This window comes from Labeo rohita, chromosome 1 (assembly GCF_022985175.1).
Source record: "Labeo rohita strain BAU-BD-2019 chromosome 1, IGBB_LRoh.1.0, whole genome shotgun sequence".
Lineage (NCBI taxonomy): Eukaryota > Metazoa > Chordata > Actinopteri > Cypriniformes > Cyprinidae > Labeo > Labeo rohita.
Genome location: NC_066869.1, coordinates 22,160,949 through 22,186,965, shown reverse-complemented (window position 1 = coordinate 22,186,965; position 26,017 = coordinate 22,160,949). Strand labels below are relative to the sequence as shown.

The window sequence follows — 26,017 nt, the reverse complement described above, 5'->3', positions numbered from 1 at the left end:
GAGATACAACTATTTAAAAATTATATATATAAAAAAATAACAATAAAATTGAGAGAAAATTGCCCTTTTAAGTTGTCTAACTGAAGTTCTTAGCAATGTATATTACTAATAAAAAAATTAAGTTTTGATATATTTATGGTAGAAAATTCACAAAATATCTTAATGGAACATATTTTTTTTACTTAATATCCTAATGATTTTTGGCATAAAAGAAAAATGGATCATTTTGGCTATTGCTACAAATATACCCCTGCTGCTTAAGACTGGTTTTGTGGTTCAGGGTCACATTTGTTGCTGCATTTTTTTCTGCTCTTGAGTGACTCCATGTGGCTAACTATGGTAGTTGCAGTCTATAAATCTAGTGTTTATCTGCCTTATGATTATGTGGTTAATATGCTTAGTCTGTTAAATATCAGTAATACTGAACTGCTATTTTAATGAGTTCACTGTGATTTTAGATGATGTTTTTTCCCCTCCCAAAATAAGGTTAAAAAACTTGCCATCCCAAAATGAACAGTCTCATATTACTGGCCATGCTGTGGCTCATTCCCTCTGGAGCTGTAAGTAAATATTGTTTTTGAATAATGCTTCTACTCTCATAGTAGTTTATATCACATCTTATAATACTGATGTGATGTAACTGAGCAGCCCAGCTCATTTAAGCCTTTAAAACTGACTCAACATTGTATGATACTTTATTAAATGACAATAATTATAATATTTTGAATTTCTCACAGCTCTGTTACCGTTATAAACCCTGGAGCTCCTCTGCCAGTGATGAGGTAAACTCAAAGTACTCCTAATTAAAACAAAAGTTTTATGTAATTTTGCAAAAATGCATAATTTTCTCAAATTTATCCCCACAGTGTGTCACTGTTAATAATATCTTTGCTTTAGATGATCTACAGTCCCTATTTTCCTCGAGGTAACAGCTACTACGTGAGACCTGGACCTCTTTTCCCATTTCTGTGGTCCCTGCTACTGCCTCCTCCAGTCCCAGCCCCGGCTCCTGCCCCGGCTCCTTCCCCGGCTCTGACTCCGGCCCCAGCAACCACACCCAGCCCCGCAGTCTCCCCCACCCCCGTCCGTGGAGATGGTTGACCGTAGCGCAGGAGTCATTTTGGAGCTGAACAATGACCTAAATGATTTACCTAAGGGGATAGTTCACCCAAAAATTAAAATTCTGTCATAATTCTGTCACCTTCATATCGTTCCAAACCTGGTTCTTTGTTCATCTTCAGAACACAAATTAAGAAATCCAAGAGCTTTCTGACCCTGCACAGACAGCAATGAAACTACCACGTTCAAGGCCTAGAAAGGTAGTAAGGACATTGTTAAAATAGTCCATGTGACATCAATGGTTCAACCTTACTTTATGAAGCTATATAAATAATATTTGTGCACAAAGAAAACAAAAGTAACAACTTTATCCAACAAATTCTTCTCTTCTGTGTCAGTCTGCGACGTGTGTTCACAAGAGTAGCAAAACACAATATTAATGACAGAATTTTCATTTTTGGGTGAACCAAGCCTTGAGATTTTAAGTAATGCTTTCAATAAACATAATGCATCTCACATATTTAACTGGTTGTTATTTTGAAATAATAAAAACAGCTTCCTCTTTTTTAAACATTATACATTTATCATCAGTTGGTAAATCCTGTATTAGAGAAACGCATTTTCTATGCGCCACTACTGAATACACTTATGACCTTTATATTTATGATCATTGCAGCCAACCAATTTTTTGATGCATGCATAGACACCCAATTACAGTATGAAATGAAGATGATTTCTAAAAGAGCATTCAGTCATTTCAAATAAGTAGTGTCATTTAACATAGTGGTCAATGCATGCAACTCTGAGGCTCTATGCACTAGGTGTGGTACAAGTGTCAACAGACCAAGAGGTGGATATGTAATTTTGAGATTTTGAGATTGTTTTGGGTGGGACAGTATGACTCCTGAGTTACTACACACTTATTAAAATCAGTTGATCTTAGGAGGAAATGTTTTTTTTTTAGCAGGATAGCTTCACGGATCCATACAGACTTCACAGTTGTACACAAAAAGTTTTTTTTAAAGATGGAATCTTGTTTTTTTGCATATCCAGCCATGTTTGAGAAATTCCTGGTTGTTTTGTTACTGTTATGTCTGCATTCCTATTTGGTCTGAACCCAACTTAATAATAACAGTTATCTCACCATGGTGTGAAATTAGTATAGTTCTAACTGTGGGAATGACAGAATTATACCGTAATTAACTGAACCAAAGTGCCTTTTCAAAAGCTAACTGTGGTTTTGCTTTAATGAGCCTTTGGAAAGACAAAATCAGTAAGCAACCTCAGATGAGACAAAAGATTCTGGTTTGGGTGATTTATATAAATAAACCAGAGTTCTTCATTTTCTGATCATGTCTCTCTGTGGTAACGTATAACATTCACCTACAGAATACCACAAATATGATATTCATCTTTATTCATTGACGTTTAGTACTATAAAACTTGAGCAATATATCAAATCACCCAAATCACTAACCCGTCTGGATATGTTAAATATTTCAGATTGGGTTAATTTGATGATTCATTCACATACTAAGTGTTCTCTTGATTGTACAATTCAATTATGGTTTGAGGTTTTATATTGTCTGAGGTCAGAGCCTATTTCACATGTTTTCTGATTGGTTGCTTGAGGAAGGGACACTGTTTAAGTACACCCTTCTCAACTTACAATTTTCTATTGTAATCAAAGGATTTTAAAGTAAGTGTTTGGCTTTTTTCTGTCATGCAGTATTAGCTATTAATGTCATAGTTTGTATGCTGTATGGTGCACATCTATTTACTATGTGTTTATTTTTAGATATGACACAAATGAGGCTTCTAGCATTGCTCGCATGCGTTCTATCTAGAACGTCTGGAGTTCCGGTGAGTCGTTGATGTTCATCTAATTTCTTTAGAGATATTTCAGGGTTACATTATAGAAATCATAGTTTAATAATAGTTAATGAATGTTCATGTTCTCTTTGTGAACACACTACAGCGTTAATAATCTGAGGAGCAAATACTGATATTTCATCATTTATAACACTAAATGCATCATTTGAAAGTCTCCTTTCACTGATTATGTAACTTTGATGTTATTCAATTTTAACTCTTATTAATCAACCTCTTCACAGATCTCCCCAAATGCTGATTTGATGGAATCAGTCCCAGTGGGAGATTTTCCAGCACAGGGAACCCCAGTGAAACAGTCCTCATTGCCTGGATCTGAGGTATTGGTACAAGCGCAACAGTTTCAGTCTGGTCCTCAGCCACATCTGCCCTCTCTGACCAATCCATGGGCATCTCAAACCAACCCCAATACCGGTCTCAGTCAGCTTCCTGTACATTTTCAGTACTTACCCTATCCTCAACACCAGCAACCACAGGTAAAAAACTTTGATAAGACAGTAATGTAAAATATATGTACATATTTTAAAATATTTCTAACTTTTTAGAATAAATAAAACTTCTTATTGTATTTCCTGTATTTTTCAGTTTTTCTATTATCCAATTCTTGGACCACAATCAAGGAACCCATCAGTAAGTGTTTCCATCATTCATTGTACAGTATCAGAAAAATGTGTGGTTTTGTTTGTAGTTATTAGAAGTAATGCCACAGGAAGAGCTGACAGACTGTCTGGGTTCAGCAGGTTTATTCTGAATCGAGGTCCAAACCCAAACTTAATTAACTTCAGCTATGTAACCCTTGAGCAAGCCTTTGTGTTTTAAGCTCTTTGGTAAATTATCAGAAGTATTTCGCTGGAGGAAAACGTCTGTTGTCAGATCTGAAGTTTTTGATTTATTGAGGAAACCCACTGCACTCAATGAGTCCAAACAGAGAACTGGCGTAATATATTGCCTCATGTATCGGTAAAATGTGTGCACACTAATAAAATTTCTGTCAGCAGTTTGTCAACTCAGCATATTTAACATTTAACAATCCCAAGAGGAGTCATTCAGTTCATTCAGTCTTTTCACTGAACATCATCTGGCCCAAAATGCACTTGTATCTTAGAGTCTTTTTGCACCCTTTTCAGTCTCCTAAGTCATAACGTTCCTTTCCATCATCAGTTCTCCTACGGAGTGCCTGTTTTCCAACACGCAACATCTCAACAATATCCTGCAAATGCAGCTCCAGCTTCACAGCCATTAATGACAAAACAAAAACAACACACGCCTCCAAACCAGCCTCAACAACAACAGGTATCAACACAAACATTCAGGACTCAAGCAGCTCTAGCTTTTTGAAAAAATAGTCTAATATACAATGTGTTTTTCCACAGGTTCATCAGTTTCTTTACATGGTTCCACAGATGCAACAGCGAATGGTAAATGAATCAATTTAAATGGTTATAAAATGGAATATTTACTTTTTAAGTATGTGTTTTTTAGTGTAATTTTTTATGTTAATGCTTTTTAAAGGCCGGACCATATGGTGGATTGAGCTCTGAGGAACTTCAGGTAAAATAAAGCAACAGTGAGGTTTAAAAGTCTGAGAATTCCAGTGAAGATGCTTCTTTTTGCATTATATTATCTTATATTTTTTTTATAATATAAATCTCTAATTGTGTCACACATAGAACATGGGACGTATACATCATGTTGACATGCAAGTGCCTGCACTTAGAGGCAACGTATTTCCACAATCTGTTGTACCTGTTGGCCCTTTAAGACCACCCAATACCTTCCACCCCAGCACCTTTCCGTCAACTTCTGAAGTTCAGCTACCCAGCGTTGTAGCCGTACCATCCGGTGGAGATACCATACCTACGACTGGTGGATCCCATTCGAATAATGGAGCGCTGCCTAATAAGATTGCTAGCATGCAGGAACGTGACCGAGTGCCATGTGATCACATCCTACCTGCTGAAGACCCCTTAACCAACACTGGAACTTTGGATTCACATCATGGGCCTTTCATTTCAGCAGACGTGCCCACTGTCCAACCTGATCCCAATCACAGTGGTCCTACATTCCCAACAACAGAACACAAAGAAGCTCTCATTCCAGCATCCCCACCACTGCTTTCTGATACAGTGAACACCAACCCTGATATTTTCCCCTAAGACAAATCTTTACTGCAGGGTTTACACAAATATGCATTTTATATCATGGTAATGCTTTATATAGTGGGTTAAGGCAGCATAATGAAAGCCTTTAAGTGTTTTTCATAGCAATTCTCATACTTTTACGTTTTTTTTTTTATTGTTTATTTGTTACTATTTCTTTTTTTCTACTAACAGAGAGTTTTCACTTTGTGTGGATTAGTTTATATGTTAAAATATGTTGTTTGAGATTATTTCTGTCTTTTGTACTGTGAACTATGTGTGTGGGCCTCAACATGTATATGTGACTTATAATTAAATACAAAGTTAATTACAGCTTGAGGCTCCCTCTGTATTGCATACAGTATAACTGTCATCAAGTGTCAGTAATTTTAATAGATCTGGAAAAATGTGCACACTTAACCCTTAGAAAAACAAGCTGAGTGAATAGAAAAGGTTTTACAATAAAGAATTACAATGTAAGGGATTTTTGATTATTAATGCTATCTACTGTTAGCTTACATTAAAAAAATTGAATAAAAGCAATTTGTGACTCATTTTTAAAGGACCAGTTTAGTGATAAATGTTCCTGATCAGTACAGTGTATGGAGGCACAAGCTAAAGGTATCCAAAAATACAAACCATGACAAGATTAATGCAAATAATCTATTTCAAAAAAAGAGAGAGATCAAACTGTAAAACTTCTTTATATGAAAGGCAACAAAGTCAAATTATTGACTTTCACTGTTTCCTGAAGTAGCATTACATGCAAACTCAAAGAAAGTGGGTATATATTTATTTCCACACAGTATTGCAAGAACCATTTATATTCAATGGAAAATAATTGAAACTATTGCTTAGATAAAGTACTTTTTGTCTATTTTGTTATTTATTGTATATAATATAATTTAAGAATGCTCAGGCAGAAGGTTTTTACAGCTTAGACAAGTGTGAACAGTGCTGTCATTTAGCACTGATATTATGATTTCATCACCTATGCTATAAATGTATTTTCAGTTTGTGGTTGATTTATTTCTACTGTACTGTCACATACCTATAATGTACCATGCCAAATGTAATATAATTACAATCACAGCCAAAATTTAGCTTTAAGATAAGCAAGGATATATTCTTGCTTTGAACACACATTTTTGGCCTCTATATAGAAACTTGGCTGGTCACCAAAGCCAATCAGATGCTGATGTTACAGGCCTTTTGTTTTCCAAATGAATATAAGGGGTAGATCTAGAAAGCAGTATTGCAAAATCCTCCTCAACTGTTCTGATCAGGCTCAACAGTCCTAAAGGTAAGGTACAATTAATTCAGTGAACAACTAAGGTACAACAGTAACTGTTTGGGGTTGAAGGGGTAGTTCTAGATCTAAATATAGTTTCCTGTTGTAGAGAGTTACATATAAGACCAATGAAACTATATCTATTTCATGTTTCATTTCAGACGTTATAATTCAACATGAGAGTTCTCATTTTGCTGGCCTTTGTCATTGGAGTGGCCTACTGCGCTCCGGTACATCATCTACAGTATTTGACTGTTATATATTTATTCATGAGTCAGAGAATATGTGATGCTAACGTTATGCGATACTACCTTTGACATTTTTCTGTTCTTTGACCCACAGCAATCACTGTATTATGAGCTAGAGTACAAACCTGTCGTCGCTCCACAGGTTAGTTTGGTCCAAAAATGAAATAAATACATATTTATTATTTAAAATGACAGCCTAAATGAAATCATTCATAGCATGTGGGACTATATGAAGAGTTCAGATGCAGAACCAGCTAAACCCATTTGACGTCTTTCTTTAAAAAATGCATTTTTATCAGGCTCAGATGTATAGGTTTCTATGTAAGTACCGGTACTTCTGATTGGGCTGAGGCTGGTATTTTAGCGAGTTTGAAAAAAAAGTATTTGATGGACATATAATATGTGTCGAGAGCATTCACTCAGTATCATTATCTCATTTTTGACCGAGATGGCTTTTAGCTCTTTTTGCATCTGAACTCTTCATATAGAGTTCATGTATAGAAATATATATCATATATGATAATAGTGCAGTTTGTGTTGTATAAGAAGTGCGTATGATGATCTACAGGGTCTTCATGCAGCTGACGCTGCAGCTGGACCTTCAGAAATTGAGATTGTAAGTGTAGACTTTGTGAAATAGATTAATTTTACCATCACTCAATAATATATAATTTGGACATACACTACCAGTCAAAAGTTTTTGAACAGTAAGATTTTTAATGTTTTTTAAGGAAGTCCCTTCTGCTCACCAAGCCTGAATTTTTTTGATCCAAAATACAGCAAAATACAGTTAAACTAACTGCATTCTATTTGAATATTTTTTAAATGTAATTTATAAGAAATTATAGATATTAATATTTTTATTTAACAAGGATGCTTTAAATTGATTAACAGTGACGATAAAGACATTTACTCAGCTACTCAGCTGTTTTCAACATATTAATAATAATAATAAATGTTTTTTGAGCAGCAAATCAGCATATTACAATAATTTCTAAAGGATCATGTGACTGGAGTAATGATGCTAAAAATTCAGCTTTGAAATCAAAGGAATAAAACACATTAAAATATATTCAAATAGAAAACAGTTAATTTTAAATACTGAAAATATTTCAAAATGTGGCTCTACTTTGGATCAAATAAATGCAGGCTTGGTGAGCAGAAGAGACTTCTTTAAAAAACATTAAAAATCTTACTGTCTAAAAACTTTTTGACTGGCAGCGTATAATGAATATTATATTATAATAATATTTTAGGTTTAATATTTATATAAATATAAAATGTATAATTAAAATAATAATTTAATTTAATTTTATTTAATTTTATTTAGCTCTTGGCAGCAGCTCAGCAGGCAGCTGGAGTTCCTGTAAGTTTCAATTGGTTTTATTTCCTTTTCACATAGTATTCATTATTGCCTGTTAGTTTAGCATGCAATCCATCCTCATTTTGTCCTTTTCCCCACAGGGTCAGCCTGTCCGTGGTTTCATTAAGCACGAGATTCCCCAGCCCGCAGGCAAAGAAAGTATTGAAGTTGTACGTGTTCCGCCTTTTTATTTTCCTACTGCTACACAAAATCTGAATCTCCAGTACGATGCCCCCATTTCTTCTCAATTACACAGAAATTAATTAATTTCTTTTGTTTTCTAGCTGTACCCATTCGGCTTTCCTCAAGCTGCTCCAGCTGCCCCGGCTGTACCTGCTGCCCCTGTTGTTCCTGCTGCCCCTGCTGCCCCTGCTGCCCCTGCTGCCCCGGTATAGTCCAAACAAAAAAAATTTTATATATATATATATATATACTTTATATATGGCTATTTGTAATTTCTTGTTTTTTTTAGGCCCCTGTTCCAAAGGACGATGATGATGATGATCATGAGGACTAAACCAGATTGGTTGTTTAAGTAAGAATTATAACCAATATATTAATCATAAACACCATCTGTTTTCAGTGGTAGATGCAACACTGTACACTGGTCACTCACATAATTACTGGAGTAGGTTTTTACAAGAAAATACTTGTGTTACGTGCTATTACTGTGTAATTGACTGTGAAATTTACTAGCAGTTCCTGAATGAAAATTGTTTCTACATCATTTTTTAAGTGCATATCGTACAGCTTTTAGAAAAATATTTGTATTTATAATTTTTAAATGACTTTTTAAATATAAATTACAAAATATAAACCATTCTGGACCATATAGCACATTTCTAAAGCTTTCATTTTTTCTTCTCTCATAGATGAACAAGATAAGCTGACCACCATTTCCTGAATGACAAATAAGCTGCTTTTAGTGTTTAGCATATTGACTCCAAAAAATGCTTTCCCCCTTTAGAAATGATGACGATCTGTCAAATGGTGCTTTCTCAGTGGCTTGATGCATGGGAGCCATAAAAGTCATTGCTTTTTTGCAACCATGTTTTTAAATCTTGATTTATAATAAACTGTTCAATCAATTCCTTGCCTCATTGTGTGTGTTATTATTATTGCTGAACAGTTATTATGTTGTTAATTTATACAAATACATAAGTTTGGCCTATGATAAATATCATTCCAAAAAAAAAAAAAAAATGCTATTCAGAACCTGAAATTGTTGTATTTTGGTTGCAATTAAACACCACACAAAAGTTCATACACAAAAACAAACTCAGTTCCTATTTTTGAAGCACTGAAGCTTCAAAATATAGCTCCAGAAACATAGGTTGGTGATATCAGCAGTTTTCTCAACTATCATAATTATAATAATAGCTGACAGACATGCAGACAATGTCTGACTACAGGTCATTTTCTCAATAACCATCTTTCTCTATATGTGAGGTCATGATAAAGTCTAGCCTGTGAGGGATTGGCTAAGCGCTAAGCCAGAGACCAAATAAAAGCTTGAAAACTCTTGTTCCAGAGCTAGTGAATCTACCTGCAGCCAAGGTGAGAAAGCTGACCATTTGTGTGCACTGTAAGTGGTTTTGTTTTTACGTTATCATTCAGAGCACTCCTTCAACAGTTTTGGCAGTCTTAGCTCACGTTTCTGTTTGTGTAAGGTTGTTGAATCCATGAACATGTGGACATCTCTCCTCTGTCTTCTTCTGGCTGGTGCAGTATCTGCAGCACCAGTAAGTACACATTAAACCTTTTCTCAGGAATGTCTTTGTAGTTATCAAGGCTTGTTTTATGTGTCTGGGTCGCCCCACTGCTGAAACTGATTCTTTTTTTCCAATGTGTGTTTATATCTCTTTCTAGCTTTCACCGTTTTTCAATTATCTCCCTCATTATGGCAACCCGAAGCAGGTGGGGTTAACCACACATGAGCATTCTTAACTTTTCCATATCCATAAACAGCAAAGCAGTCTTCGGAATCCTTTGCTTTGACCATAATCAACACATTGCACCCAGATTCATGATGGAAATAGCTCTGTAATATTACACTGGATGATGACATGCTTCTCTGTGACATGTGTTTATATGATTTATAGGTTTAACTGACTATCCTGAGGTTGTTACAGAACATGTATTAAATATACTAATTATAACCGAACATGTTCTTTTTGGGCATCCACTAAAACTAACTCCTTTCATTTGTATTTTTCCAGGGAATACCATCACAGCCACATCCTGGTCTGAACGCTCCAATCAGCATGGAAATCGTATGAGCTATTTTTCTATTTTTCTGTTTGTTATTACCCTAAATATAACAGTTTATGCCCTGTTAACCAGAGATATTTTATGCCCTGTAAACCAGAGGTATTTTAGTGTAATTCAGATACTATTTTAGTTTTATATATTTTTTTTGTTTTAATTTTTCCTCCCTAATATGCGAGTTTCATTCATTTAAGATTTCATTTTAGTTCATTTAAGATTTAGCTTTAGTTATTTTAGTACTTCAAAATATATCACAAAATGAAAATGCAAAATGCTGCTTTATATATATATATATATATATATACATATATAAATTTTTTTTAAGTGAAGTAACAAAAATTGTTTTATGATTTTTGTTTTAGTCAACTATGATAACCCTGCTGTAAATATGTCCTTTTACTACCTTATATTTATATTTATTTAAAATATATTTAAATTAAAATGTATTTTTATTATTATTTATTTATTTATTTTTTAGGTTTGTTTAACCTAATGTGTCAATGCTTATTCAGTCATATTCAGTAAAAATGTAATTTAATTTAATTTATTTTTTATTATTATTATTATTATTTTTTTTAAAGATGGCACCACATAAAGCATATTTTAGATTACCTGAAAAAAGTAGTGTATGTAGTTTAATAATTGTATTAGGTCAGAACAACCTAATGTATTCAGGTTTATTCTGTTATATTAAATAATTTGATGTATGAATATTTATTTAATTTTATTTATTCATTTATTTAATTTTTTTATGTATTGTTAAGATGGTACCAAATGTTAGAGTACTTTAACAAACAACAACAATTAAAATGTATGTGGTTTGTACCTCCCTAAATGTGTGTGTGTTTTTTTTTTTAATCAAATAGATCTTTCCGCCAAGATTTCCTACTAATCCAGTAGGGGGAGCAGCTGGCGCATCGGTGAGTCAGTAAATTTGCAAGTGTGTCCTTTCAAACACGTTTCATCTATCTAGCTTCTTTGTTAGGTGCCTTTTTGATAAACTCGAACAGCTCAAACAGTTGAATCGATATAAGTTATAGCCTACCACGTCTTTGTAAAGACCTAGCAAAAAAGCATAACATGATTACTAGTATTGACGCTGCTGCATGGCTCTTTCTCTCTCTGTTCTCAGTCATTTCCTACACAAGCGTTCATCAAGTACTCTCTCCCTAAAGCTCCAGGCAGAAAAAGCGTGGAAATCGTGAGTGAACAGACACAAAGACTAATTTCAGCACTAGATCTGAGTAGAGAAGTTGAAATACAGTCTGTAAAAAGTAAATCTATAAAGAGTGTTGTTTTAGCGTCTGCTCTGATCAATGAAATAAATGGCGATTTTGTTTTTTCTCCTCAAGTTTTACCCCTATGACTTCAGTCAGCACAAGGTAACGATTTTTTCTCATCCCATTTATAGCATAGTACAAAACTGGTGTAGAATTTACTATAAAAAACATTTGCACTTAGGAACTGCTTGTAAATTTCACAAAGAAGCTGCGAGTAACACATTGAATTTGTTTTTTTGATTTCAGGACCAACCAACTGTTCCCCTGATACCTCCAATTCCAAATGTAAGGTCTTGACTTAAAACATTTTGACATTGTTATTTAAAAACATGTTTGTGAATGTCTGTTTGAATGTGAGTGTGATATTGTCTGTGTTTGTGAACATATAGATCTTCCCCTTCGATTTTATGCCACAGACAGTTCCTCAACAGCCACCTGTGGTGAGACAATTATGCTCTGAAGCTTTGTGGTTTCATAATCACTTGCACTGTTATTGGAATTTGCTGAAAGGCTTTGAAACACTTAGAGCTTTTATTGCATTTTTACCCAGAACCCACCATTCCAGGATAGTCCTCCACAAACCCAAGAGCCTCAGCAGCAAACCCAGCCAGAGCAGCAGGCTCAGACAGGACAGGTGTGTGTGTGGGTTTGAATGTGTATATGTGAGAAGCTAAAAACACAACCCTCAGTAAAGTTTTGATTTGACAACATAATTACTCCTTCAGTGCTGCGTTTAGCCAGGATGCGTTTAACCAAAATGAGAACTTGTGAATCTCGTATATCAGCAGTAGTTATGCAGAAACAGCAGATTATGCATGCCGCACAATTGTTAATTATCTGTACTTTCTTTCAGGTGTCTAACAAGCCCTGAAGAACGGTGAGATACTGCTTGGGTGTATCCAAACCTGATTTTGAATTGCAACACAGTAGTTTTAGTATTGTTTCAACACTGATTGAAATCACTCTTTCATTCGTGTTTAACATGTAATTTCTTATGCCTGCAGGCACATCTTTGAAGCTGAGCGAGAAAAAGATATCAAACAACATGAGTGTGTTAAACTTTTTTGTCTAATGCTGTTTAGAGCTAGTTTATAGTTTTTCTGAAATAATAATTTAAAATGAGCTGATTTTTTTTTAACATGAAGAAGATGATTTACCTGTATGTGTAACAACAAGTTCTGTAATTGCATGGTATGCATTTTGAAATGTGCTGTATTGGCCTTATTCTGATGTGAGAAAATGATACATGTCAATTCTGAATATTTTATGAGTAGTGTTTCAGTAATAAAGTTGATTAAACAAAACTTTGATTTTCATCTGCACTTTTTAGTGCCAGCTGTTACAAAACAGGAGATGAGATTTGTAATGCATACTAATTAATTAAAATAATACGAATTATATATTTTTTCAACGTTCTAAAGGATTTTCCCCCCCAAGGATAAAGTGAAATATTTCACATCTACACCTTGAACATTTGGCAGTATAATTAGCATGATACAGCATGATCAGAATCATTAAATTCATGCTCGTTAAAACTTCAGCAGAGCAAAGACTTTATTAGAACATGTTCAACCTTTAGGGAATATCAAATTAGAGAATTACTTAAAGAGTAATCTATGAAAAACTTTGCAGTTTCTACATGGAAAACCAGGCCATCAGGAATTTTAATAGTCACTTTACAAACATATAGAAATAAATGCATACAGTTGGCGCATTGGACAACAATATTTTATCATCTGGAATTGTAAATCAGTTCACACATACATTTCTGATGAAATCTGAGAGCTTTCTGACCCTGCATAGACAGCAACATAACTACTATGTTCAAGGCCTGGAAATGTGGTAAGGACATTGTTAAAATAGTCCATGTGACATCAGTGGTACAGCCGTAATGTTATGAAGCTACGAGAAAACTTTTTGAGCAGAAAAGAAAACAAAAATATTGAGTTTATTTTACAGTTTCTTTTCTTCCGTGTCAGTCTTCGATGCATGTTCACGAGAGTACCACGACGTATACATGAGGATTGCAATTTTTTGCCCAGCCTTACCTGTTTGAACCACAATATACAGAAGATGAACTAAAGAGAGGCTCGTGCGTCAGCAGCATCATACATATGCGTTGTGATACTCTCGTGAACGCGTCGTAAACTGACATGGAAGAGAAGAAATTGTTGAGTAAAATCGTTTTTTTTTTTTTGTGCACACAAATTTTTCTCGTAGCTTCATAGAATTACGGTTGAACCACTGATGTCACATGGACTATTTTAATAATGTCCTTACTACCTTTCTGAGCCTTGAACTTGGTGGTTGCATTGCTGTCTATGCAGGGTCAGAAAGCCTTTGGATTTAATCAAAAATAACTTAATTTGTGTTCTGAAGATGAACGAAGGTCTTACGGGTTTGGAACCACATGAGGGTGAGTAATTAATGACAAAATTTTGATTTGGGTGAACTATCCCTTGAACATTTGTGAATCAACAAGTTGAAGGTTCTACAGTTTAAAAAATGTGTGTTAAAACTACAGTCTTTTGAACAACCAGAAATAAACCTGACCCTGAGGAAACATTTTCAAGTGTATCTCATCTATAAGAATGAGTGAAGTGGAGCCAGAATGTATGTCCCCTCTTGCCTGAATCTTTTGATCTCAGCAAGTGGATATATATAAAGCTTTTATGTTCACATTCTTTATCAGATGTTAGACATCCTGAATGTGAATTCCCTACAGCATAAGGCATATCAGCCCTTGCAATGCTCTAAACTATAGAGTGAGGGAAAAAAACGCAGACGACAACAGCACTAAAGCAGCTGTCAGTGTGGTCACAACAATGAGGAGCCCAAAGATTTATACCTAGTGTATCTCCAAATGAATCAGCAAGAAATGGTGGATTAAGTCTGTAATTAAGAGTTCAGAAGAATGCGTAATATGAGCTTCATTGTGAACATCTGTTTTAATTAGATCGATCAATTTGGCAGGCGCCCACAAGTCCCACTCTCAAGAGGCCCCTTGAAAGTCATATATATCCACATTTTACCATCAAACACCACAGACAGACAACCCTCCTGTCTGGAGGATCGGGTAGATAATTTCATTTTTCGTCTGTCTTTTTGAAGAACTGTGCACCAAGCAGAATTCCACAGTGTATAATTATACATAATAGACCATTAACATTTGTAATTCCAACCTTGTTTTAAGAATAAAGGCAAAAAATAGATTTTCCTCTTTGCTGAGAGATGATTGGCCTGTTTCAGGATCTGCTAAGTATATATAGCAGCCTTGTTCAGTAGTTACGCATTCAACTTTAAACTCCAAGAAGCCAACCAGTTGTCCTTGTGATTTCCAATAAAGGTAAGCTCTTACTATTCCTAGAGAGTTTTAACTCAAAACAGAAACAGAGGTTCCAAAAATGATTGCAGCAATGCTATTAAAGAATCATTTTGGGTTCTCCTAAGAACCTTTGAGAAAACGGTTCTTAAAAGAACCATTGAACAATTTATTATTCTAAAAAACCGTTATCCACTCTAAAGAACTTTTTGAAGGTTTCCATTGATGTTAAAGGTTCCTCATGGAACCATAAATGAGAACCTGTGTTTTTATCTTTTAAAAATCTTTTAACACTAACAAGTTTTGTTTGTTTCTCTGTTTGGATCATAAGAGCAAATATGAAAGCTGTGGCGTTCTTGATGTGTTTGCTGGGCTCCTCACTAGCTGCCCCTGTAAGTCCTCGTTTGTCAGTTCAAGGCAGCATAATAGTCAAAGTTTCACTTATTTTTGACATGTTCCTCTTGTTTACCACATTTTAGGCCCCTGACAGTGGCAGCAATGAGGTAAGACCTCATTGTCAGTGACAATGGATGTTAATGACCGGCCTAATGTTTTGCATAATGCTTGTTCTGCTTTCTTCCCTGCAGCAGGCAATTATTGGTCATGCTAACACAGCTCTGCAGTTGATGGAACTCTACAGAATGTTAGGACATCTGCAGCAACAGGTCAGTTCAATGGCACTAAAGCTAAAGACGTACAGTAGAGACGTTCAACAATAAAAACATAATGCAAATGCAATGTTTTTGCAGGGTTTTGGTGCTGTTCCTACTGGTGCTCAAGTGCCTGTATGTTAAAAATTTAACCACTTCACATCATTTGAAGATTTTACGGTGTGAACATGCCTAGGTAACCTGTTTCGTGGAACTGATGACATTTTGTGTTCCTCACAGGCAGTACCCGCAGTACCTGCAGCACCCGCAGCACCCGCAGCACCCGCACCTGTTAACGTAAACCCCTCTCATTCTATCAAAATGATATGTTATATAATATTTTTGTGTTTTTAAGGAGAAACATGTCTTTTTGAAGACATTTTTGAAAATATTTCTCTTTTTACAGACCCAGCCTCAGGTTTCACCTCAAGTACCACAGCAGGTTAGCAACATGCTATTGCTATTCTGGGTCATTGTCAGTCATTGCATGTTATACCACGTTATATCATGTTGTACCACAGCAGCTTAGCAACATGCAATTGCTATTCTGGGTCAATGTCATTCATGGCATGTTATTCCATGTTATAACATGTTGTACCACACCAGATTAACAACATGCTATTGCTATTCTGAGTCAGTGTCATTTGTGGCATGTTATATCATGTCATACCATGTTGTACCACACCAGGTTAACAACATGCCATTGCTATTTTGGGTCAGTGTTATTCATGGCATGTTATGCCATGCTGTCCCACAACAGGTTAGCAACGTGCTCTTGCTATTTTTGGTCAGTGTCAGTCATGGCATGTTACGCCATGTTATTGTATGTTTTACCACACCAGGTTAGCAATGTGCTATTGCTATTTTTGGTCAGTGTCAGTCATGGCATATTATGCCATGTTATACCATGTTTTACCACACCAGGTTACCTACATGCTATTGCTATTTTGGGTCAATGTCAGTCATGGCACGTTATATCATGTTATACCATGTTTTACCACATTAGGTTAGCAATATGCTATTGCTATTTTAGGTCACCCTTATGAAAATGTACCATTGTTATACTACAGTAAAAGTGTAGTAACCATGTTTTTTTTGGCATATTCATTACTTTTTGTGTTACCTTTTTTATTACAAATATCATGTTTAATCTATTGTCAGTGTGGCACAACCATGGTTAATTTGTGGTTACCATGGTTTAACTATAGTAATCATGTTTATTTGGTATTATTTGTACTAAAACCATGGTTCATTTTAGTAAGGGCAATATCAGTCATGGCATGGTATACCATGTTAAACCATGTTGTCCCAAACCAGATTAACAACATGCTATTGCCATTTTGGGTTACTGTTAGCCATGCCATGTTATACCGTGTTATACCATGTTGTACCACAGTAGATAACCAAAATGTTATCACTATTTTGAGTCGGTTTCTGTTAAGTTTCTATTTAGCATTTGTTTATGATTTGAAGTAGCATCTAGGGTAAAACATTCACCATACATTACTGTCTGTTTTGTTTTTTGAGTAGTAGCTTCTGCAAGGCTCTGCTATTAATCTTTTTGCAAAAACTAGTGTGACATAAAAATAAAAGTTCTGTATTTTAACCTTTCCATTCTATAAAAGGTTCTTTATAGTGGAAAAAAGAATTTTAAAATATTTATTGAACCATCAGAACCATTCTCTGAACTCAAAATGGTAGAGTTTTCAGACTGGTAATACCATAAGTACAGTATGTTGTGTTGACATTGATCTTTGAACATTTCTTTCAGGGTTTCTTTTTCAACCCCGCTCTTTTCGCACCCAATGGAGATGGATCAGATGAGGAAGGAGCAGTAGGTTATTTCACCTTATTAAAACTGTACCACATATTTTCAGACGATATGTACTTTACAAATTCCGTCCCACTTTTTTATCTACCCTAGCCACAGTTTCGTGGGTTTTACCCTCCCTACGGCTACCAGCCTGCCCAGCCGGCTGCTCCGTTGAACTCCGATGAGGCTGAAGGGGCAGAAGAAGCAGAGGCTGCAGAAGCAGCTGAGGTTGCAGCCGAACCTGAACCTGCTGGAACCGCTGCAACTGTTGATGCTACTGCTGCAAATGTTGATGCTACTGCTGCAAATGAGATCCCACCCGTTGATGTTGTCGTAGAGATCCCACCCGTTGATGCTGTCGTAGATGTTCCTGTTGAACCTGCTACCGAAGTCATTGCTGCTGCTGTTCCATCCCTCGTCCCTGAGGTACCAGCAGTCGCTGTGGAAATCGACACCACTTTGGTGGGGCCTGATACTGGTGCTGGTGCAGAACAGGTGTTGGTGGCTGAGGCGCCTGATGCTGCTCTGCCAGTACAGTGAGCGAGATGATCACAAGCCCCGCCCCCAAGATCCTAACCAATCAGTCACATAGCTGACATTAAGACCACACCTGTATGGTCTGAACATTATAGCACAGGGGATTTGGCTAGACTGAGCGGGTGTCTAGATGTGTGGCACATTCTTCTTGTGTTGTGTGTGACAATGTTACCTAGCAGATGACAATTTTTTACTAATTTCACTGTAAGAATTGAGCCGACACTGCTGCAGACAGCGTTACGTTTTATGTCTTCTCTTTCAGTTTCTTAAATAAAATGTCTTTTGTCTTACTGCGGTTAACTGCCTCTTTAATCAACTGAAATGTAACTATGTAACGCTTTGGAAATAATAAAAATGGACAAAACATAGTTTTGTGTGAAGAAACTGATCACTAAAGGCACACACTACACACGGTGGGTTTACATGTTTTATGGGGACATTCCATAAATGTAATGGTTTTTATACTGTACAAACTCTATTTTCTATCCTCTCACCCTAACTCAACCCCTAAACCTCACACAAAACTTTTCATTTTTAGATTTTCAAAAAAAAAAAAAAAAAAAAAAAAAAAAAAAAAAAGAAAGATAATTCTGTATGATCTTTAAGCTTGTTTACTAATCTTGTGGGGCTTTTGGTCCCCATAACATAGGGAATCACTACTATAGCACAAAATACATATAATAATAATAATAATAATAATAATAATAATATAAAAGCCTCTTTAATCATTAGAAATGTAACTATGTAACTCTTAAAATAAAATAAAATAATAATATATATCTACATCTACGTATAACAAATGACTCAATACTAAATACATATTTACATATACAAATATATAATATAATATATAGACATATATGTAACTATGTAAAACAAAAAATAAAAACTATACTACTACTACTGTAACTAATTTAATATATAGAGAAATAATACACAGAGAAATAGATATGCAGTTTTTGTTTGATTTTACAATTTACATATATGTAGTAATTATATAAAAATATATATTATCTGTCTCTCTAGATATACACTACCAGTAAAAAGTTTTTGAACAGGAAGATTTTTGATGTTTTTTAAAGAAGTCTCTTCTGGTCACCAAGCCTGCATTTATTTGATCCAAAGTACAGCAAAAACAGTAAAATTCTGAAATATTTTTATTATTTAAAATAACTGTTTTCTATTTGAATATATTTTAAAATTTTATTTATTTCTATGATTTCAAAGCTGAATTTTTAGCATCATTACTCCATGATCCTTCAGAAATTGTTCTAATATTCTGATTTGCTGCTCAAAAAAACATTTATTATTATTATGATTAAACTGAAAACAGCTGAGTAGATTTATTTTAGATTTATTTCTTTGATGAATAGAAAGTTCAGAAGAAGAACAGCATTTATAAATGTCACTATTGATCCAGTTATTTTATTTTAAATGCTATAAATGTTTCACAATATTACTGCTTTTGCTGTATTTTGGATCAAATAAATGCAGGCTTTGTGAGCAGAAGAGACTTCTATAAAAAACATTAAAAATCCTACTGTTCAAAAACTTTTGACTGGTAGTGTATAAAATGTATAGTATTGCATATTTACGGCATACTACATGCATATGAAAATGTAAAAACAAACAAAAACTATGTATATCCAACAAAACAGGTCATATATTTCTCTAGTAGGCTTTTAATAAAGCTGTGAGTGGCTGTTAAAGTAAGGCTGGCAGGCTTGGTTTAATAGGATAAAGCAGATCTGTGCAAGAGTGCTGACTGGGCAAATTTTGCTACATGAGGTAAATCTCTCACTCAGTGGCTCACAGTCTCATATTGCAGAGACAGCAAAAGTACAACGAAATTACAGTTAAATAAATACCACAATTAAATGTGGTCATTTACATATTTCTTACTTGAGTCACTCTGGTGAAATCCTTTAAAAATAAAAACATAAAATTAGTTCTGAATATGGAACAATTATAAAAACAACAGGTTGCTAAAATTCTCAGTGTAATTATATAAATATGGCTCCCACCAATACTTTGAACTTTTGTTGAAGGAAGTATAAATTATGTACCTTTTAAGAAGGCAGGGAGGAGGCTTTGTCTTTGTCACTCTAGCCTCTCATTAATCTCCAAATCCTTCTCAGGGTCATGCAAGTCTGAGATATCATTACAGAGTCCAACATAACAAATGAACCACAAGTGTACTCCTCCTTTGAAAACACTCGCTGTAATTTGACTGTATCTTTCATTTCACCAGAAAGATGGTCTGTAATTCTAAGTGCTCTGTGAATCTTCAGATCAAGAGAGAATGGGACAGGATTTAGGTTAAAGGAAAACAGCTGGTGAGTTTGGTCTAAATTTGTAGCAATTTTCTTCCTCTTAGAGTAACATTTGATCCATTTTAGATTTTTCGTGACTTGTAATGGGAACATATGTAAATTATAAATCACCGCTTCAGCCTGTTGCTTTAGGGAAAGAGGAAACATGACTGTTGTACCTGCATCAGGGGGTATTGCAATCCCACCCCAAATGTCTCCGATAATGGAAGTGGACACAGAGGAGGACAGTGAAGACCCAATTCCAGCTCCAAGTGCAGGACGTAAATTTAACATCAACAACAGCAACAACAATGAAGAGTAATCAAAGATCATATAATATAATATAATATAATTTATATGAACGTGTATTAGATTGTGTAGTAATGGCAATTATGTATTTTGCGCTCTATAGAGAAGACAAGAAGAATAAGAAAAGGAGAAAAAAGAAAAGAAGGAGAAGAAAGAGTATGTAGCATACTAAGTATTTCTTATTTAAAATAGTCTGATTATGAATAATGTTTAAATCTTTCGCTGTGTTATCCTATAGGAAAAAAGAAAAGAAAGAAAAAAAAGAAGAAAAAGAGAAGAAGAAACAAAAGGATGAAAAAGAGAAAGAAAATGAGAAAGAAAAGGAAAAGGAAAAGGAAAAAGAGAAAGAAAAAGAAAAAGAAAAGGAAAAGGAAAAAGAAAAAGAAAAGGAGAAGCAAAAAGAGAAAAAGGAGGGGTTGGTATCAGACTTTTTATCAGTTATTTCTAATCTGTGATTCTCCAAAGTTCAAAGTATTCACCATTGATTATTGTTCATGTCTTCTTCATTTTCTCAAGGCCTAAGGAGGTGTTTGTGATTAACCCAGCGGGACTTCTGTACTATCAATGGCTGCTTATAATCACAATTCCTGTCATGTACAATTGGACAGCTATAATTGCAAGGTAATAATTAAATGTTCATGTTTTAATAAGATGAGGTTAGCAGGAGATGAAAGAAGAATACAAATAGAAGATGTCTCCTTTTTATTAACCTCTGAAGTGTGCTCCTTTATGTTTCCTACATTGATATTCTCTAATAAATATGATAAAGGTAATATATTCAGTGACTATCCAACATTATACGTACCAGCTTGATAAATAGGTGTAATCTTTTCGAGAAGTTTTATATTGTGTCTCCTTGCACAGAGCCTGCTTTGAGGAGCTGCAGCATGAATATCTCCTGATATGGTTCCTCCTGGACTACACCTCTGACCTGCTTTATTTGGCTGACATGGCCTTCAGAGCACGAACAGGTTCATCTAACATCAGTAGTGCGATCAGATGTCTCTTTAAAGGATTAGTTCACTTTCTGAATAAAAAATTCTTGTTAATTTACTCACCTCCATGTCACCTAAGATGTTCATGTCTTTCTTTCTTCAGTCGAAAAGAAATTAAGATTTCTGAGGAAAATATTCCAGAATTTTTCCTCATTTAGTGGACTTCAATAGGGATCAGCGGGTTGAAGGTCCAATTGAGGTTTCAATGCAGCTTCAAAGGCTCTACACGATCCCAGCCGAGGAATAAGGGTCTTATCTAACGAAATGATCTGTCAAGTTCATATACTTTTCAACCACAAATGCTCATCTTGCACTAGCCTGATTTCACGCATTACGTAGTCACTTTGGAAAGGTCACGCGTGGTGTAGGCGTAAGTACTGACCCAGTGTTTACAAAGCGAACATGCAAAGAAAATAAAACGCCTTTTACAAAAAAAGGTAAAACAACACAGGCGAAGAACAAACCACATGTGGCCTTTCCAATGTGATTATGTAACGCCGTGTCCTAACTACACGCGACTCGACAAGATTCCAGCGATACAACAATGCGACGCGACAGAATCAAACAAATATCAACAGCCATTCAGAAGTGCAGAAGTGCACTGCACTCCCACAAAATGGACAAACTTATAATCTAACCTTATAATGGCGTGACGTCATTGACGCCATTTTTTTTAGATTTCAGTATGGCTATAACTGTCATGCAACATGATTTTTAAACTCACATTAGACACTTTTTACATTGAATAAAGAACATTATAAGTACCTGAGATTATCATAGTTTTTATGTTGTTGTTCCAGCCGTGTCATCACAGAAATAGAAACCGTTTCTAAAATAAAAACTCCAATTAACATGGAAAAGATAGAGGCGTCGCGGACGTGTAGTTGGGACATGGTGTAATGCGTGAAGTCATGAACAAACATTTTAATTTTTAATTTTTTATAAAATGACCTATACTTTCACTAGGTCAGACCCTTATTCCTCAGCTGGAATCATGAGCCCTTTGAAGCTGCATTGAATTGCATTCAACCTGTTGATCCCCATTGAAGTCCACTATATGGAGAAAAATCCTGAAATGATTTCCTCAAAAACCTTAATTTCTTTTCAACTGAAGAAATATAGACATGAACATCTTGGATGAGATGGGGGTTTGTAAATTATCCAGAAATTTTTATTCTGAAAGTGAACTAATCCTTTAATAAAGCAACAAAGTTTAGTGACTTTGTGCCACCTTTCTTCAGGTTACCTGGAACAGGGCTTACTCGTCAAAGACGAAAAGCTCCTTCTTCAGCGATACAAAGAAAGCTTCCAGTTCCGCATCGACGTCATCTCTATGCTACCCACGGACATCTTCTACTTAGTTTTAGGGTTAGACTACCCAGAGATCCGCATAAACAAGTTGCTCCGCCTGAACCGCATGTTTGAGTTCTTCACGATCTCAGAAACCATGACCAACTACCCCAACATCTTCAGAATCTGCACTTTGATCATGTATATCCTCATCATCATCCACTGGAACGCATGCCTCTACTTCTCCTTCTCCAAGTCCATTGGGTTCGGCTCAGATGCGTGGGTGTATCCCGATCTCGAAGAAGATGAGTTTGGAGAGCTGATGCGAAAATATTCCTTCAGCCTCTACTGGTCCACTCTTACCCTCACCACCATCGGAGAGACGCCGTCTCCCGAGCTAGACTCTGAATTCCTCTTTCACGTGGTTGACTTCCTGGTGGGTGTCTTGATCTTTGCCACCATCGTGGGTAACATTGCAACAATGATCTCAAATATGAATGCGGCCCAGGCTCAGTTCCAAGCCAGGATTGACAACATCAAGCAGTACATGCATGCACGTCATGTCAGCAAGGATCTTGAGATACGTGTCATCAAGTGGTTTGACTATCTGTGGACCAACCAAAAAGCACAAGATGAACGAGAGGTGCTGAGGTACTTGCCAGACAAGTTACGGGCGGAGATAGGCATGAACGTGCACTTAGATACCCTCAAGAAGGTGCGGATCTTTGCAGACTGTGAAGCAGGACTGCTGATCGAGTTGGTGTTGAAGCTTCGCCCTCAAGTCTTCAGTCCCGGTGACTACATCTGTCGCAAGGGCGATATTGGCCGGGAGATGTACATCATAAAGGATGGCAAACTTGCTGTGGTGGCTGACGATGGCGTCACTCAGTTTGTCGTCCTTGGCGATGGAAGCTACTTTGGAGAAATCAGCATTCTAAACATTAAGGGAAGCAAGGCCGGAAACCGTAGAACGGCCAACATTCGAAGCATAGGATACTCAGACCTCTTCTGTCTGTCCAAAGATGATCTGATGGAGGCTCTGACTGAATATCCTGATGCTAAGGCTATGCTGGAGGACAAAGGGAGACAGATTCTGCTGAAGGATGGTCTGCTAGAGCTGGACCCTGCAAAACTCAAGCCAGATGAGAGGGACTTGGAGGACCGTGTAAACCGAATATATAGCACAATGCAGATCATGCAGACCAAGGTGAAGAAGCTGCTGGCTGAACAGGAGGAGACGCAAAAGGATATCAGAAGGCGGATTGTTCAGATAGAGCGCTTTGCTGGGGAGGAGGTGGAAGATGAAGATGAAGAGGAAGAGAAGGAGAAGACTGAAGAAACAGAAGAGGAAAAGAAAGAGGAAGAGGCAGAGAAAGAGATGTTAGAAGAAGACAAGGAAAAGACGGAAGAAAAAGAGGAGGAAAAAGTGGAGGAAGCGACTGAAGAGGAAAAGAAAGAGGAAGAGGCAGAGAAAGAGATGTTAGAAGAAGACAAGGAAAAGACGGAAGAAAAAGAGGAGGAAAAGGTGGAGGAAGCGACTGAAGAGGAAAAGAAAGATGGGGAGTCATAGGATAAGACCATATGAGACTGTTTCATAATAGCACAATATAGTCAAATTAAAAACAAAATCTCGTTCATCTCTTTTCCGTAGTAACACTACTTTGTTTAGCCAATTTGAATGTGTTCATCCACCATATGCTAAATGTCTTGTGTAACCAATAATTTCTTGTCATATTCAAGATAATACTTGCAAATATGAGCGCTTTAAGAGATCACCCAAAAGTAAAAATTTGGTCATTAATTCTCATGTCATTCCAACATCATCAGAACACAAATCAAGATATTTATGATGAAATCCAAGAGCTTTCTGATCCTCCATAGACAGCAAGGGTCTTACTACAGTCAAGGCACAGAAAAGCAGTAAGGACATTGTTTTTTTGTTTTTTTTTTTGCCATTATTATGACAGGACAGATCAGAATGGACAGGAAGCAGAGTGGAAGAGAGATAGGGGGCAGGATCGGGAAAGGTCATCAGATAGTCGTCAGATTCGAACACGGGACACCCGTAGCACAACGGCGCTGAATGTCAGCGCACTGCCCATAAGGCTGTTGCAAAGGCTGACATCAGTGGTCCGTAATTTTAGGAAGCTATGAGAATACGTTTTGTACTCGAAGAAAACAAAAATAATGACTTTGTTCAACAATTCTTCCTTTTATACAACCTTTTTAAGAATGTCCTTACTATGTTTTTGTGCCCTGACCGTGGTAGGACACTTGCTGTCTGTGGAGGGTCAGAGGGCTCTCGGATTTCATCTAAAATATCTTAATTTGTGATCTGAAGATGAACAAAGGTCTTACGGGTTTGGAACCACATGAGGGTGAGTAATTACTGACAGAATTTTCATTTTTGGGTAAACTCACGTCACCACACAAACAGATTACAGTGACAACAAAAATAATAGAAGCTCAAATAAATCTGGCTGAAAGAAAAACAATAGCCTATAATCTGCATACTGGGATCTTTCAGCCAAATCATTTAACCTGAATTTGTTTTGTTGTTTTACATTAAGGATGCAAATTTTACATCATATTTTCCAATCAGCATCAAAGCTGAACACTCATGAAGTGATTTATGAGGTTTTGTAAAGCAATGTGCTTGATGGGCACAAGGGTGCAGCAGAGGATCAAAGATTAATGACCCTTTCCTAAAACGTGAAAATGACAGCATTAACCACAATTGAAGTGATGTCATGCCTTCCATGGAATCAGTAGTTTTGTAGATATTCTCTTTTCTTGTTAGATAAACTAAAATGTGTTTGGGGTAAGTTTAAAAAAACACATTCACTAGCAATCTGTTTAGAAAATGTTTTTGAGACATTTCCTACTACTGACAAATTACAAAATCACTGAATTAAAAAATTACCTGCCTAATGAGACCTCTTTGTGAGACCCAAGCTTTTTAACCAAACGTAAGTATCACACATATTAATCATTATGGGTTTTGGACAGTTATATTTAAATGTGAACCGTGTCATTTCCTCACTGCTAGCATCATTAAAAGAAAACGCAAAAATAATGACTGTTTTCATACAGGTTTTCCAAGTAATATTGCTCACTCAAGCGTTTATTCAAAGAGACGTTGCGAGAGTGTGTTTTCACGACTCATTAATTGTCCATATTGGCGGCACTATATGAAAACAGTGCCATTAAACCAAATGAAACATGCATATTTTGCTAATTATTACTGCTGAA

At 35.9% G+C, this 26,017-nt stretch overlaps 5 protein-coding genes across 7 annotated transcripts; all 5 read left to right on the top strand.

The window, feature by feature from the left end:
- Positions 1 to 2,618: 2,618 nt before the first annotated feature.
- Positions 2,619 to 5,534, top strand: ambn (ameloblastin). 2 transcript variants are annotated; one of them, XM_051120210.1, is made up of 8 exons: positions 2,619 to 2,758; positions 2,858 to 2,922; positions 3,174 to 3,425; positions 3,535 to 3,579; positions 4,111 to 4,242; positions 4,323 to 4,367; positions 4,462 to 4,500; positions 4,620 to 5,534. In XM_051120210.1, exons 2-8 carry the CDS (start codon positions 2,860 to 2,862, stop codon positions 5,103 to 5,105), a joined length of 1,062 nt encoding a protein of 353 aa, XP_050976167.1. In that variant the 5' UTR covers positions 2,619 to 2,758; positions 2,858 to 2,859; the 3' UTR covers positions 5,106 to 5,534. The 2 variants fall into 2 exon arrangements, with proteins under 2 accessions (XP_050976167.1, XP_050976157.1); XM_051120200.1 differs by lacking the exon at positions 2,619 to 2,758 and having other exon boundaries at positions 2,831 to 2,922.
- Positions 5,535 to 6,303: 769 nt separating this feature from the next.
- scpp7 (secretory calcium-binding phosphoprotein 7) lies at positions 6,304 to 9,077 on the top strand. The gene is made up of 9 exons (XM_051120304.1): positions 6,304 to 6,390; positions 6,540 to 6,608; positions 6,721 to 6,768; positions 7,195 to 7,242; positions 7,957 to 7,992; positions 8,091 to 8,159; positions 8,274 to 8,378; positions 8,462 to 8,524; positions 8,862 to 9,077. Exons 2-8 carry the CDS (start codon positions 6,555 to 6,557, stop codon positions 8,504 to 8,506), a joined length of 405 nt encoding a protein of 134 aa, XP_050976261.1. The 5' UTR covers positions 6,304 to 6,390; positions 6,540 to 6,554; the 3' UTR covers positions 8,507 to 8,524; positions 8,862 to 9,077.
- Positions 9,078 to 9,489: 412 nt separating this feature from the next.
- scpp5 (secretory calcium-binding phosphoprotein 5) lies at positions 9,490 to 12,684 on the top strand. The gene is made up of 12 exons (XM_051116038.1): positions 9,490 to 9,574; positions 9,660 to 9,731; positions 9,859 to 9,906; positions 10,209 to 10,262; positions 11,124 to 11,177; positions 11,390 to 11,458; positions 11,610 to 11,639; positions 11,784 to 11,822; positions 11,927 to 11,977; positions 12,088 to 12,171; positions 12,391 to 12,414; positions 12,542 to 12,684. The coding sequence occupies exons 2-11, from the start codon at positions 9,672 to 9,674 to the stop codon at positions 12,406 to 12,408; spliced, it is 507 nt and encodes a 168-aa protein (XP_050971995.1). The 5' UTR covers positions 9,490 to 9,574; positions 9,660 to 9,671; the 3' UTR covers positions 12,409 to 12,414; positions 12,542 to 12,684.
- Positions 12,685 to 14,834: 2,150 nt separating this feature from the next.
- enam (enamelin) lies at positions 14,835 to 18,205 on the top strand. 2 transcript variants are annotated; one of them, XM_051128108.1, is made up of 9 exons: positions 14,835 to 14,883; positions 15,191 to 15,251; positions 15,339 to 15,362; positions 15,447 to 15,524; positions 15,609 to 15,644; positions 15,750 to 15,806; positions 15,916 to 15,951; positions 17,281 to 17,343; positions 17,434 to 18,205. In XM_051128108.1, the coding sequence occupies exons 2-9, from the start codon at positions 15,198 to 15,200 to the stop codon at positions 17,860 to 17,862; spliced, it is 777 nt and encodes a 258-aa protein (XP_050984065.1). In that variant the 5' UTR covers positions 14,835 to 14,883; positions 15,191 to 15,197; the 3' UTR covers positions 17,863 to 18,205. The 2 variants fall into 2 exon arrangements, with proteins under 2 accessions (XP_050984065.1, XP_050984811.1); XM_051128854.1 differs by having other exon boundaries at positions 14,842 to 14,883; positions 15,450 to 15,524.
- Positions 18,206 to 20,015: 1,810 nt separating this feature from the next.
- On the top strand, positions 20,016 to 25,841 carry cnga1a (cyclic nucleotide gated channel subunit alpha 1a). Its single transcript, XM_051130065.1, is given in 7 exon segments — positions 20,016 to 20,195; positions 20,312 to 20,489; positions 20,586 to 20,636; positions 20,719 to 20,895; positions 20,997 to 21,101; positions 21,345 to 21,451; positions 22,717 to 25,841. Coding segments are annotated over 6 exon segments (2,211 nt in total). The 5' UTR covers positions 20,016 to 20,195; positions 20,312 to 20,337; the 3' UTR covers positions 24,336 to 25,841.
- The last annotated feature ends 176 nt before the right edge of the window (positions 25,842 to 26,017 follow it).